This window comes from Melospiza georgiana, chromosome 25, assembly GCF_028018845.1.
Source record: "Melospiza georgiana isolate bMelGeo1 chromosome 25, bMelGeo1.pri, whole genome shotgun sequence".
NCBI lineage: Eukaryota > Metazoa > Chordata > Aves > Passeriformes > Passerellidae > Melospiza > Melospiza georgiana.
Genome location: NC_080454.1, coordinates 8,243,004 through 8,257,789, shown reverse-complemented (window position 1 = coordinate 8,257,789; position 14,786 = coordinate 8,243,004). Strand labels below are relative to the sequence as shown.

The window sequence follows — 14,786 nt, the reverse complement described above, 5'->3', positions numbered from 1 at the left end:
GCCAGCTGGTGTTGGTGGTCATCTGGTGTCAGTGGTCAGCTGGTGTTGATGGCAACTGTGCTAAGGATGCCCAAGCCACGGTGATGAGCCTGGTCAGCTGGTGTTGATGGTCAGCTGGTGTTGATGGTCAGCTGGTGAGTATGGGGATGGTCAACTCGTGTTGATGGCCAGCTGGTGTTGATGGTCAGCTGGTGTTGAAGGTGAACTGGTGTTAACAATCAACTGGTGAGTGTGGGGATGGTCAGCTGGTGTTGATGGTCAGTGGTGTAGGTGGTCAACTGGAGTCAATGGTCAGCTGGTGTAGGTGGTAAACGGATGTTAATGATCAGCTGGTGAGTATGGGGATGGTCAACTGGTGTTGATGGTCAGCTGGCATTAGTGATCACCTGGTGTCAGTGAGGATGATCACCTGGTGTTCATGGTCACCTGGTGCTGATGGTCAGGTGGCCTTGATGGTCAGATGGTGTTAACGATCACCTGGTGTCAGTGGGGATGGTCACCTGGTGTTGATGGTCACCTGGTGTTAACAATCATCTGGTGACAATGGGGATGGCCACCTAGCATTGACGGTCAAGTGGCGTTGATGGTCACCTGTCGTTGATGGCCACCTGGTATTAACAATCACCTGGTGTCAATGGGGATGGTCAGATGGTGTTGATGGTCAGTAGGTGTTAGTGGTCACCTGGTGTTGATGGTCACCTGGTGTTAACAATCACCTGGTGGCAGTGGGGATGGTCATCTGGCATTGATGGTCAGTTGGTGGTGATGCTCACCTGGTGATGATGGTCACCTGCCATTGATGGCCACCTGGTGTTAACGATCACCTGGTAACAACGGGGATGGCCACCTGGCATTGATGGTCAGTGGGTGTTGATGGTCAGTAGGTGTTGATGGTCAGTAGGTGTTGGTGGTCACCTGGTGTTGAGGGTCCCCTGGTGTTAACGATCACCTGGTGGGAATGGGGATGGTCACCTGGCATTGATGGTCAGTAGGTGTTGATGGTCAGTGGGTGTTGATGGTCAGTTGGTGTTGATGGCCAGCTGGCATTGATGGCCACCTGGCATTGATGGCCAGCTGGCATTGATGGCCACCTGGTGTTGATGGCCACCTGGCATTGATGGCCACCTGGTGTTGATGGCCACCTGGCATTGATGGCCACCTGGTGTTAACGATCACCTCAAGTCAATGGCGATGGTCAGGTGCTGTTGACGGTCACCTCGAGTCAATGGCGATGGTCAGGTGCTGTTGGTGGCCATGGGGGTGTCCACCCGGCCTTGACGCCCACCCGGCCAAGGCCACCCCGTCGCGGCTCCGAGCCACTCCACGGGCGTCACCACCCCGCGGTGCCCCGCCCCCGCAGGACAACAGCCGCCGCGTGGACAACGTGCTGAAGCTGTGGGTGATCGAGGCGCGTGACCTGCCGCCCAAGAAGCGCTACTACTGCGAGCTGTGCCTGGACGACATGCTGTACGCGCGCACCACCAGCAAGGCCCGCACCGACAACGTCTTCTGGGGCGAGCACTTCGAGTTCAACAACCTGCCCGCCGTGCGCACCATCCGCCTGCACCTCTACAAGGACACCGACAAGAAGAGGAAGAAGGACAAGAGCAACTACGTGGGCATGGTGAGCATCCCCATCGCCAGCGTCACCGGGCGGCACTTCGCCGAGCAGTGGTACCCGCTGAGCCAGCCCAGCGGCAGCAAGAGCAAGGCCGGGTGCCCCGCGCTGCGCGTCAAGAGCCGCTTCCAGACCATGAGCATCCTGCCCATGGAGCTCTACAAGGAGTTCGCCGAGTACGTCACCAACAACTACCGCATGCTGTGCGCCGTGCTGGAGCCCGTGCTCAGCGTCAAGAGCAAGGAGGAGGTGGCCTGCGCGCTGGTGCACATCCTGCAGAGCACCGGCAAGGCCAAGGTGGGAGAGCGGGATGGAATGGTGGGATCTTGGGAGGGTTGGGGTGGTGGGATGGATGGATGGATGGATGGATGGATGGATGGATGGGGGATGGATGGATGGATGATGGATGGATGGATGGATGGATGGATGGATGGATGATGGATGGATGATGGATGGATGATGGATGGATGGATGGATGGATGGATGGATGGATGGATGGATGGATGGATGGATGGATGATGGATGGATGATGGATGGATGATGGATGGATGGATGGATGGATGGATGGATGGATGGATGATGGATGGATGGATGGATGGATGGATGGATGGATGGATGGATGGGGGATGGATGGATGGATGATGGATGGATGGATGATGGATGGATGGATGATGGATGGATGATGGATGGATGATGGATGGATGGATGGATGGATGATGGATGGATGGATGATGGATGGATGGATGGATGGATGGATGGATGGATGGATGATGGATGGATGGATGATGGATGGATGGATGATGGATGGATGATGGATGGATGGATGGATGATGGATGGATGGATGATGGATGGATGGATGGATGGATGGATGGATGGATGGATGGATGATGGATGGATGGATGATGGATGGATGATGGATGGATGGATGATGGATGGATGATGGGTGGATGGATGATGGATGGATGGATGATGGATGGATGATGGATGGATGGATGGATGATGGATGGATGATGGATGGATGATGGGTGGATGGATGATGGATGGATGGATGATGGATGGATGGATGGATGATGGATGGATGGATGGATGATGGATGGATGATGGATGGATGATGGATGATGGATGGATGGATGGATGGATGGATGGATGGATGGATGGATGATGGATGGATGGATGATGGATGGATGATGGATGGATGGATGATGGATGGATGGATGATGGATGGATCCATGGATGGATGGATGATGGATGGATGATGGATGGATGGATGATGGATGGATCCATGGATGGATGGATGGATGGATGGAGATGGGACAGAAGGACACCCACCACTGGCCCACACTGACGGTTGTGGACAGGACTTCCTGTCGGACATGGCCATGACGGAGGTGGATCGTTTCATGGACCGGGAGCACCTGATCTTCCGGGAGAACACCTTGGCCACCAAAGCCATCGAGGAGTACCTGAAGCTCATTGGCCAGAAATACCTCAAGGACGCCATTGGTGAGCGCCGGCAGCTCTGGGGGGTGTCAGTGGGGGCGTGGTCTCCTTGTCAGGAGTGTGGTGGGTGGGTGGTCCCACTCATGGCCATGACATGGTTGGGTGGGCCTTTCTTTTGGTCATGAGGTGATTGAGTGGTCCCCACTCATGGCTATGAGGTCATTGCATGGTGCCCATTCATGGCTAGGTTCCACCACCACCATCATGAGACCATTGGGTGGTCCTCACTCATGGACAGGTTCCATCACCGCCATCATGAGATGGTTGGGTTGTCCCTTCTCATGGCCATGACGTGGTTGGATTGTCCCTACTCATGTCCATGACAGTTTTTGAGGTCCCACACATGACCAATTACATCACAACCATCATGAGATCATTGGGTGGTCCTCATTCATGGCCAGGTTCCATCACCACCATGATGTCATGGCCAGGTTCCATCACCACCATGATGAGATCCTTGGATTGTCCTTCCTCATGGCCATGACATGGTTGGGTTGTCCCTTCTCATGGCCATGACATTGTTTGAGGTCCCACACATGACCAGGTTCCATCACCACCATCATGAGATCGTTGGGTTGTCCCTTCTCACATCCACAAGAGATTTGGGTGGTTTCTACTCAAGGCCATGACATGGTTGGGTGTTCCTTGATGTGGTCATGGGATGTCTGGGAGGTCCCTGCTCACAGCCTGGTTCCATCACCACCATCATGAGATCGTTGGGTTGTCCCTTCTCATGGCCATGAGATCATTGGGTGGTCTCTTTTCATGGCCGTGTCCCCACTAGATGGTTCTGGGATGGTTGGGTGGTCCCTACTCACGATCAAGTTCCATCACCTTCATCAATGAGATGGTTGGGTGGTCTCTTCTTGTGGCCATGTGACTTTGTGTGGTCCCTGCTCATGGTCCTGACGTGGTTGGGTGGCCCCTTCCTGTGGTCATGAGATGGTTGGGAGGTCCCCACTGATAGCCTGGTTCCATCAACATCATCAGGAGATTGTTGGGTCGTTCCTTCTCATGGCCACGAGATCCTTGGGTGGTTCCAGGTTCCATCACCACCATCATCATGAGATCTTGGGTGGTCCCCACTCATCACCAGGTTCTATCACCACCATCATGAGATCATTGAGTGGTCACTTTGCATGGCCATTATAGGGTTGGGTCCCTTCTTGTGGTCATGGCATGGTTGGGTGGTCCCCACCAATGACCAGGTTCCATCACCACCATCACGGCATCGTTGGGTGGCATCCACTCATGGCCATGAAATCATTGGGAGGTCCCTTCTTGTGACCATGAGATCTTTGGGTGGCCAGTTCTCATGGCCATGACATGGTTGGGTGGTCCTCACTCATGGCCATTAGGTCATTGGATAGTCCCCATTCATGGTCATGAAACCATTGGGTGGTTCCCACTCATGGCCATGTTCCATCCCCACCATCATGAGATCATTGGGTGGTCCCCACTCATGGCCGTTAGGTCATTGGATGGGTCTCCACTCAAGGTCATGTTCCATCCCCACCATCAGAAGGTTTTTCAGTGTTCCCTTCTCACATCCATGACATGGTTGGGTGGTCCATCTCAAGGCCATGTTCCATCTCCTCCATCATGAGTTCATCCATGACATGGTTGGTTGGTCCACCTTAAGGCCATGTTCCATCTCCACCATCATGAGTTCATTGGGTGGTCCCCACACATGGCTGTTAGATGATTGGATGGGTCCTCACTCATGGCCATGTTCCATCCCCACCATCATGAGATCTTTGGGTGGTCCCTTCTCACATCTATGATACGGTTGGGTGATCCCCACTCGTGGCCATTCGGTCATTAGATGGGTCCCCACTCATGGCCATGAAAGCATTGGATGCTACCCACTCATGGCCATGTTCCATCACCACCATCATGAGATCTTTGGGTGTTCCTCACTCACAGCCATGTTCCATCCCCACCATCATGAGATCTTTGGGTGGTCCCCACTCACGGCCATGTTCCATCCCCGCCACCATGAGATCTTTGGGTGGTCTCCACTCACGGCCATGTTCCATCACCGCCATCATGAGATCTTTGGGTGTTCTTCACTCATGGCCATGTTCCATCCCCACCATCATGAAATCTTTGGATGATCTCCACTCATGGCCATGTTCCTTCACCACCATCATGAGATCTTTGGGTGTTCCTCACTCACGGCCATGTTCCATCACCACCATCATGAGATCTTTGGGTGGTCCCCACTCACGGCCATGTTCCATCCCCGCCACCATGAGATCTTTGGGTGGTCTCCACTCATGGCCATGTTCCATCACCGCCATCATGAGATCTTTGGGTGTTCTTCACTCATGGCCATGTTCCATCCCCACCATCATGAGATCTTTGGGTGGTCCCATTTCATGTCTATTAGGTCATTGGATGGTCTCCACTCATGGCTAGGTTCCATCCTTGCCATCATGAGATCTTTGGGTGGTCCCTTCTCATATCCATGAGATCTTTGGGTGGTCCCCACTCATGGCCATGACATGGTTGGGTGGTCCCCAGTCAAGTCATGTTCCATCACCACCATCATGAGATATTTGGGTGGTCCCATTTCATGTCTATTATGTCATTGGATGGTCTCCACTCATGGCCATGTTCCATCCCCACCATCATGAGATCTTTGGGCAGTGCCTCCCCCCCTCCATGACGCATCCGGGTCCCTTCTCCCCCCGCCCCCCGGTGTCCCCCCGGTGTCCCCTGGCTGTCCCCGCCGTGCCGCAGGCGAGTTCATCCGCGCGCTCTACGAGTCGGAAGAGAACTGCGAGGTGGACCCCATGAAGTGCTCGGCCTCCACGCTGGCCGACCACCAGGCCAACCTGCGCATGTGCTGCGAGCTGGCACTCTGCAAGGTGGTCAACTCCCACTGGTGAGTGCGGGGATGTCCCTGGGGTCCGCGTGACACCGTGTGACGTCCCGCCGTGTGACGTCCCGCCGTGTGACGTCCCGCCGTGTGACACCGTGTGACGTCCCGCCGTGTGACGTCCCGCTGTGTGACGTCCTGCCGTGTCCCGCCGTGCAGCGTGTTCCCGCGGGAGCTGAAGGAGGTGTTCGCCTCGTGGCGGCTGCGCTGCGCCGAGCGCGGGCGCGAGGACATCGCCGACCGCCTGATCAGCGCCTCGCTCTTCCTGCGCTTCCTGTGCCCCGCCGTCATGTCGCCCAGCCTCTTCGGCCTCATGCAGGAGTACCCCGACGAGCAGACGGCGCGGACGCTGACCCTCATCGCCAAGGTCATCCAGAACTTGGCCAACTTCACCAAGTGAGGGCGGGGACGGCGGCGGGAGGGAGCGGGGAGGGGCGGGGGTGGATGATGGATGGATGGATGGATGGATGGATGGAGGAATGGATGGATGGATGATGGATGGATGGATGATGGATGGATGGAGGGATGGATGGATGGAGGGATGGATGGATGGATGGATGATGGATGGATGGATGATGGATGGATGGATGGATGATGGATGATGGATGGATGGATGATGGATGATGGATGGATGGATGATGGATGGATGGATGGATGGATGATGGATGATGGATGATGGATGGATGGATGGATGATGGATGGATGGATGAATGGATGGATGGATGGATGGATGGATGGATGATGGATGGATGATGGATGGATGGATGGATGGATGGATGGATGGATGGATGATGGATGGATGGATGGATGGATGGATGGATGATGGATGGATGATGGATGGATGGATGGATGGATGGATGGATGGATGGATGGATGATGGATGGATGGATGGATGGATGGATGAGGGATGGATGGATGGATGGATGGATGGATGGATGGATGGATGGATGAGGGATGGATGGATGGATGGATGGATGGATGGATGGATGGATGATGGATGGATGAATGGATGGATGGATGGATGGATGGATGGATGGATGGATGGATGATGGATGATGGATGGATGGATGATGGATGATGGATGGATGGATGGATGGATGGATGGATGGATGGATGGATGGATGGATGATGGATAATGGATGGATGATGGATGATGGATGGATGGATGATGGATGGATGGATGACGGATGGATGATGGATGGATAAGGGATGGATGGATGGATGGATGGATGGATGGATGGATGGGTGGATGATGGATGGATGGATGGATGATGGATGGATGGATGGATGATGGATGATGGATGGATGGATGGATGGATGGATGGATGGATGGATGATGGATGGATGGATGGATGATGGATGGATGGATGATGGATGGATGGATGGATGGATGGATGGATGATGGATGGATGGATGATGGATGGATGGATGGATGATGGATGGATGATGGATGGATGGATGGATGGATGGATGGATGGATGATGGATGGATGGATGATGGATGGATGGATGGATGGATGGATGATGGATGGATGGATGGATGGATGTGGATGGATGGATGGATGATGGATGGATGGATGGATGGATGATGGATGGATGGATGATGGATGGATGGATGGATGGATGATGGATGGATGAATGGATGGATGGATGGATGGATGGATGGATGTGGATGGATGGATGGATGATGGATGGATGGATGGATGGATGATGGATGGATGGATGGATGGATGGATGGATGGATGGATGGTGGATGATGATGGGTGATAACAGTTGTTGATGATGATGGATGGATGCATGGATGGATGGATGGATGGATGATAACAGTGGTTGACGACGATGATGATGATGATGATGATAATGATGATGGATGATGGGTCATGATGGATCACAGATGATGATGGAAGGTCGATAATGATGGATGATGGCTGATGATGGATGGTGCATGACAGATGATGATGGATGCATGATGGATGGTGACCATGGATGATGATGGATGATGATGGATGGATGGATGGATGGACAGGTGATGATGGATGATGGCTGATGATGGATGGTGCATGACAGATGATGAAGGATGCATGATGGATGGTGACCATAGATTATGATGATGACAATGGATGACAGATAACCACGGATGACAGATGATGATGGATGGTGGATGATGGCAATGGATGATGATGGATGATGGATGATGGATGACAGATGATGAGGGATGGATGATGGATGGTGACAATGGATGACGATGGATGATGGATTATGATGGGTGATAGCAGTGGTTGCGGATGATGATGATGGAGGGTGCGTGACGGATGACAGATGACGGATGACGGATGACGGATGACGGATGACGGATGATGATGTATGGTGGCTGATGATGGATGACAGAGGATGATGATGGATGGTGGATGATGACAATTGATGATGATGATGACAATGGATGACAGATAACTATGGATGGCAGATCACCATGGATGACAGATGATGATGGATGACGGATGATGGAGGACGGATGGATGATCCATGATAACAGTGGTTGATGATGATGATGGATAGTGGATGTTGGATGACAGATGATGATGGATGGTGGGTTCTGATGGATGACAGATGATGATGCATGGATGGTGGATGATGACAATGGCTGCCGATGGATGATGGATGACAGGTGATGATGGATGGATGGATGGATGGATGGATGGATGGATGGATGATAGATGGATGGTGGATGATGATGGGTGATAACAGTGGTTGATGATGATGATGGATGACAGACGATGATGCATAGATGCTGGATGATGACAATGGCTGCCGATGGATGATGGATGACAGGTGATGATGGATGGATGATGGATGGTGACAACGGATGATGATGGCTGATAGGGGACAATGGATGATGGATTATGATGGGTGATAACAGTGGCTGATGATGGATGGATGGTGGATGATGTCTATTGATGATGATGACGATGATGACAATGGATGACAGATAACCATGGATGACAGATGATGATGGATGAAGGATGATGACGGATGATGAAGATGACAATGGATGAAGGATGACGATGGATGACAGATGATCAAGGATGATGGATGATTGATGGATGGATGATGGATGATGACAGTGGTTGATGATGATGATGGATGATGCATGATGGATGATGGGTCGTGATGGATGACAGATGATGATGGACGATGGATGACAAATGTCCATGGATGATGATGATGATGATGATGGATGGATGGACAACAATGGATGACAACAGATGATGATGGATGATGATGAAGGATGATGAAGGATGATGATGGATGAAGGATGACAATGGATGAAGGACGATGATGGATGGATGATGGCTGATGATGACGACGATAGACAACAATGGATGACAATGGATGATGGATGGTGATGGAGGCTGACAATGATTGAAGGATGATGATGATGGTTGATGATGATGATGATGATGGATGACAATGGATGACAACAGCTGATGATGGATGATGCACAACCCCCCTTCCCACCCTTCCCCACCCCTCACCTGCCAGGTCCCACCCCACCCTCACACTGGGGACACCCTTCACCTGCCAGGGCCCACCTGCCGGCCCCACCCTCATCTCCTGGGGCATGTTCCTGCCCACCTGCCTGCCCCACCTTCACCTTTTGGGGGGAGATGTTCCCACCACCTGCCGGCCCTGCCCTCACCTGTTAGGTGTCCCCACCCACCTGGTGGCCCCACTCTCACCTGCTGGGGGATATTTCTGCCCACCTGATGGCAGCAGGTGTCCCTGTCCACCTGTCAGCCCCACCCTCACCTGTTGGGTCCACCTGCCAGCCCCACTCTCACCTGTTGGGGATGTCCCCGCCCACCTGGTGGCCCCGGGCTCACCTGAGTTCACCTGCGCAGGTTCGGGAGCAAGGAGGAGTTCATGGTGTTCATGAACGAGTTCCTGGAGCTGGAGTGGGCCAGCATGCAGCAGTTGGGTGTCCCCGCTCACCTGCCGGCCCCGCCCTCACCTGTTGGGGGTGTCCCTGCCCAGCTGCCAGCCCCGCCCTTCACCTGCTGGGGCCCACCTGGTGGCCCTGTCCTCACCTGTCAGGAGGTGTTCCTGCCCACCTGCCGGCCCCACCCTCGACTATTGGGCGTCCACACCCATGTGCCGGTCCCACCCTCACCTGTCAGGAAGTGTCCAGACCCACCCGGTGGCCCCGGGCTCACCTGAGCTCACCTGCGCAGGTTCGGGAGCAAGGAGGAGTACATGGCGTTCATGAACGAGTTCCTGGAGCTGGAGTGGGCCAGCATGCAGCAGTTCCTGTACGAGATCTCCAACCTGGACACGCTCACCAACAGCACCAGCTTCGAGGGCTACATCGACCTGGGCCGCGAGCTGTCCACGCTGCACGCGCTGCTCTGGGAGGTCATGAGCCAGCTCAGCAAGGTAACGCACCTGGGGCGCACCTGGGGAACCCACCACGGCCTCACCTGTGCCGTGACAGCCTCACCTGTGCACCCATGGCTTCACCTGGGGGGTGGCGATGGGGAGGGACATCCTGCCTGAGCTGCTGTGGGAGGTCATGAGCCAGCTCAGCAAGGTAACGCACCTGGGGTGCACCTGGGGAACCCGCCATGGCCTCACCTGTGCCGTGGCAGCCTCACCTGTGCAGCCACAGCCTCACCTGGGGTCACCTGGGGGTAGCCATGGGGATGGTGCACAAGGTGCTCTGGGAGGTCATGAGGCAGCTCAGCAAGGTAGCGCACCTGTGAGCCCCTCACCTGTGCAGCCATGGCCTCATCTGTGTGGGCACAGCCTCACCTGTATGGGCACAGCCTCACCTGGGTGTGGCCATGGCCATGGTGACCCCCCCAGCCTCCGCAGGTGTTCCCCCCCCACAGTGGGATCTTCCTGGGCTCCCCCCAGGTGAGGTCCCAAGGGTCCCAGGTGAGCTCCCCAGGTGTGCCCAGGTGTGCCCAGGTGTGCTGAGTGTCTCCTGCAGGAGGCGCTGCTGAAGCCGGGCCCTATCACAGTCATTGGGGTAACCCTGGATGCGGTCCCAGGTGTCCCCAGGTGTCCCCAGGTTTGCTCAGGTGCGCTCAGGTGCTCTCACTTGTCCCGCAGGAGGCGCTGCTGAAGCTGGGCCCCATTGCGGTCACTGGGAGATCAATGCCCTGGTACCCCTGGATGAGGTTCCAGGTGCACTCAGGTGTGCCCAGGTGGGCTCAAGTGTTCCCAGGGGTTCCCAGGTGCTCTCAGGTGTGCTCAGGTGTGCTCAGGTGCCCTCACCTGTCCCTCCACAGGAGGCTCTGCTGAAGCTGGGCCCCATTGCAGGCGCTGTGTTTCCCCTGGATAAGGTCCCAGGTGTCCCCAGGTGTGCCCAGGCACACTCAGGTGCTCTCAGGTGCACTCAGGCACACTCAGGTGCCCTCACCTGTCCTGCAGGAGGCGCTGCTGAAGCTGGGCCCCATTGCAGTCAGTGAGGTTGCTCTAGTTGAGGTTCCAGGTGCACTCAGGTGTCCCCAGGTGCACTCAGGTGCTCTCACCTGTCCCCCCCTCCCGCAGGAGGCTCTGCTGAAGCTGGGTCCCACTGCAGTCATTGTGTCTCCCCTGGATAAGGTCCCAGGTTTGCTCAGGTGCCCCCAGGTGTGCCCAGGTGCTCTCAGGTGTGCTCAGGTGCCCTCACCTGTCCCCCCACAGGAGGCTCTGCTGAAGCTGGGCCCCATTGCAGGCACTGTGTTTCCCCTAGATAAGGTCCCAGGTGTCCCCAGGTACCCCCCAGGTGCACTCAGGTGCCCTCACCTGTCCCACAGGAGGCGCTGCTGAAGCTGGGCCCCATTGCATTGATTAGAGTTGCTCTAGTTGAGGTTCCAGGTGTGCTCAGGTGCATTCAGGTGTGCCCAGGCACACTCAGGTGCCCCCAGGTGCCCTCAGGTGTTCCCAGGTGCACTCAGGCACACTCAGGTTTGCTCAGGTGTGCTCACCTGTCCCCGCAGGAGGAGCTGCTGAAAGTGGGCCCATTGCAGTCATTGGGAAATCAATGAGGTACCCCTAGTTGAGGTTCCAGGTGTGCTCAGGTGCTCTCAGGTGTGCCCAGGCACACTCAGGTGCTCTCAGATGTGCTCAGGTGCACTCAGGTGCTCCCAGGTGTGCCCAGGTGCACTCAGGTGCCCTCACCAGTCCCACAGGAGGCGCTGCTGAAGCTGGGCCCCATTGCAGTGATTAGGGTTGCTCTAGTTGAGGTTCCAGGTGTGCCCAGGTGCTCTCAGGTGTTCCCAGGCACACTCAGGTGCTCTCAGGTGTGCCCAGGTGCGCTCAGGTGCCCTCACCTGCCCTTGCAGGAGGCGCTGCTGAAGCTGGGCCCCATTGCAGTGATTAGAGTTGCTCTAGTTGAGGTTCCAGGTGTGCCCAGGTGCTCTCAGGTGTGCTCAGGTGCCCTCCCCTGCCCCTTGCAGGAGGCGCTGCTGAAGCTGGGCCCGCTGCCCCGCCTGCTGACGGACATCAGCGTGGCGCTGCGGAACCCTCACCTGCAGCGCCAGCCCAGCCAGGGCGAGCGGCTGCCGCCCAAGGGGCTGGTGCTGCGCGGGCCCTCGGCCGACCTGCAGCCCTACCTGGTGCGCGACCTCAACAGGTGAGCGCGCCGGCCCGGCCGCGCCCTCCCCGTCGTGTGCCCTTGCGTGGCCAAAGCGTCCTCCTGTCCCACCTGGTGACCGCTGATCTCACCTGGGGCTGTCACTCCCCGAGTTGTGTCTGGTTGTGTGGTCAAGGTGTCCTCCTGTCCCACCTGGCCTCACCTAGGGTGGTGCCACCCACCTGTGACCCCCCCCCCCCCACCCCGTGTCTGGTCGTGTGGCCAAGGTGACCCCTCCATCTCACCTGGTCTCACCTGGTGGCCCTTGGTCTCACCTGTGATCCCCCGGTCGTACCCCCTTCTGTGGCTGAGATCTCACCTGGGCTGGCCCCACCCACCCGTGACCACCCCATCGTGTCCGGTTGTGTGACCGAGGTGTCCCCTACATCTCACCTGGCCTCACCTGGAGTAGCCCCACCCACCTGTGAGCCTCCCTCATGTCCCCCTGTGTGGTTCAGGTGTCCCCTTGTCTCACCTGGCCTCACCTGGTGGCCCTGGGTCTCACCTGGGGTGGCCACACCCACCTGTGACCCTCTTCCCCATGTCCCCATGGTGACCCCAAATACCTGCAGGACCTTCACATCCCACCTGTGACCCCAATGTCACCTGTTGTTGCTGGGTCTCACCTGGGGTCTCACCTGTCCCCCCTCATGTCCCCTCGTGCCCCCACCTGTCCCAGGTGTCCCCAGGGGTGTCACTTGTCCTGCTCTGGTGTTCCCCAATGTCCCCACCTGTCCCAGGTGGCCCTGGGTCTCACCTGGGTCTCTCACCTGTCCCCCCCCATCCATGTTCCCTTGGTGTCCCTGGGTGTCACCTGGAGGTCTCACCTGGGGTCTCACCTGTCCTGCCCCAGTGTCCTCCCAGTGTCCCCACCTGTCCCAGGTGTCCCCAGGGGTCTTACCTGGGGGTGTCACCTGTCCTGCTCTGGCGTTTCCCACCTGTCCCAGGTGTCCCCAGGAGTGTCACCTGTCCGGCTCTGGTGTCCCCACCTGTCCCTGGAGGTGTCACCTGTCCTCCTCTGTGTCCCGCCCCATGTCCTCACCTGTCCCAGGTGTCCCCAGGTCTCACCTGGGGGTGTCACCTGGGTCACACCGGGCTCTCACCTGTCCCCCACCTGTCCCACAGCTCCGTGGATCTCCAGTCCTACATGGTCCGGGGGCTCAACAGGTGAGGGGCGTGGCCTGGGAATTTGGGGGTTGGGATTGGGGGGATTTGGGGTTTGGGAATTTGGGATTTGGGGGATTTGGGGGATTTGGGGGATTTGGGAATTGAGATTTGGAGTTTCGGGTCTGGGGTTTGGGAATTTGGTGTTTGGGAATTTGGGATTTGGGATTTTTGGGGTTTGGGAATTTGGGAATTTGGGATTTGAGATTTTTGGGGTTTGGGGTTTGGGAATTTGGGATTTGGGATTTTTGGGGTTTGGCGTTTGGGAATTTGGTATTTGGGATTTTTGGGGTTTGGGAATTTGGGATTTTTGGGGTTTGGGAATTTGGGATTTGGGATTTTGGGGGTTTGGGGTTTGGGAATTTGGGATTTGGGATTTTGGGGGGTTTGGGAATTTGGGAATTTGGGATTTGAGATTTTTGGGGTTTGGGGTTTGGGAATTTGGGATTTGGGACTTTTGGGGTTTGGGAATTTGGGATTTTTGGGGTTTGGGAATTTGGGATTTGGGATTTGGGATTTTTGGGGTTTGGGGTTTGGGAATTTGGGATTTGGGATTTTTGGGGTTTGGCGTTTGGGAATTTGGGATTTGGGATTTTTGGGGTTTGGGATTTGGGAATTGAGATTTGGAGTTTTGGGTTTGGGGTTTGGGAATTTGGGATTTTGGGGTTTGGGATTTGGGAATTTGGGAATTTGGGAATTTGGGGTTTGGGAATTTGGGATTTTGGGGTTTGGGAATTTGGAATTTGGGATTTTTGGGGTTTGGGGCTTGGGAATTGAGATTTGGAGTTTTGGGTTTGGGGTTTGGGATTTGGAGTTTGGGAATTTGGGGTTTGGGAATTTGGGATTTGGGATTTTTGGGGTTTGGGATTTGGGATTTTGGGGTTTGGGGTTTGGGAATTTGGGATTTGAGGTTTGGGGAATTTGGGATTTGGGATTTTTGGGGTTTGGGAATTTGGGATTTGGGATTTTGGGGATATGGGGTTTGGAGTTTGGGGGATTTGAGA

General features: G+C 55.5%; 1 protein-coding gene across 1 annotated transcript in view; it reads left to right on the top strand.

The window, feature by feature from the left end:
- The window catches only part of LOC131093320 (ras/Rap GTPase-activating protein SynGAP-like), a 57,179-nt gene that overhangs the window by 32,484 nt on the left and 9,909 nt on the right, over window positions 1–14,786 (top strand). Inside the window, 7 exon segments of the mRNA XM_058040480.1 lie at window positions 1,361–1,915; window positions 2,978–3,122; window positions 5,865–6,009; window positions 6,163–6,399; window positions 10,232–10,433; window positions 12,443–12,618; window positions 13,744–13,785. Coding sequence (XP_057896463.1) covers window positions 1,361–1,915; window positions 2,978–3,122; window positions 5,865–6,009; window positions 6,163–6,399; window positions 10,232–10,433; window positions 12,443–12,618; window positions 13,744–13,785 — 1,502 coding nt within the window.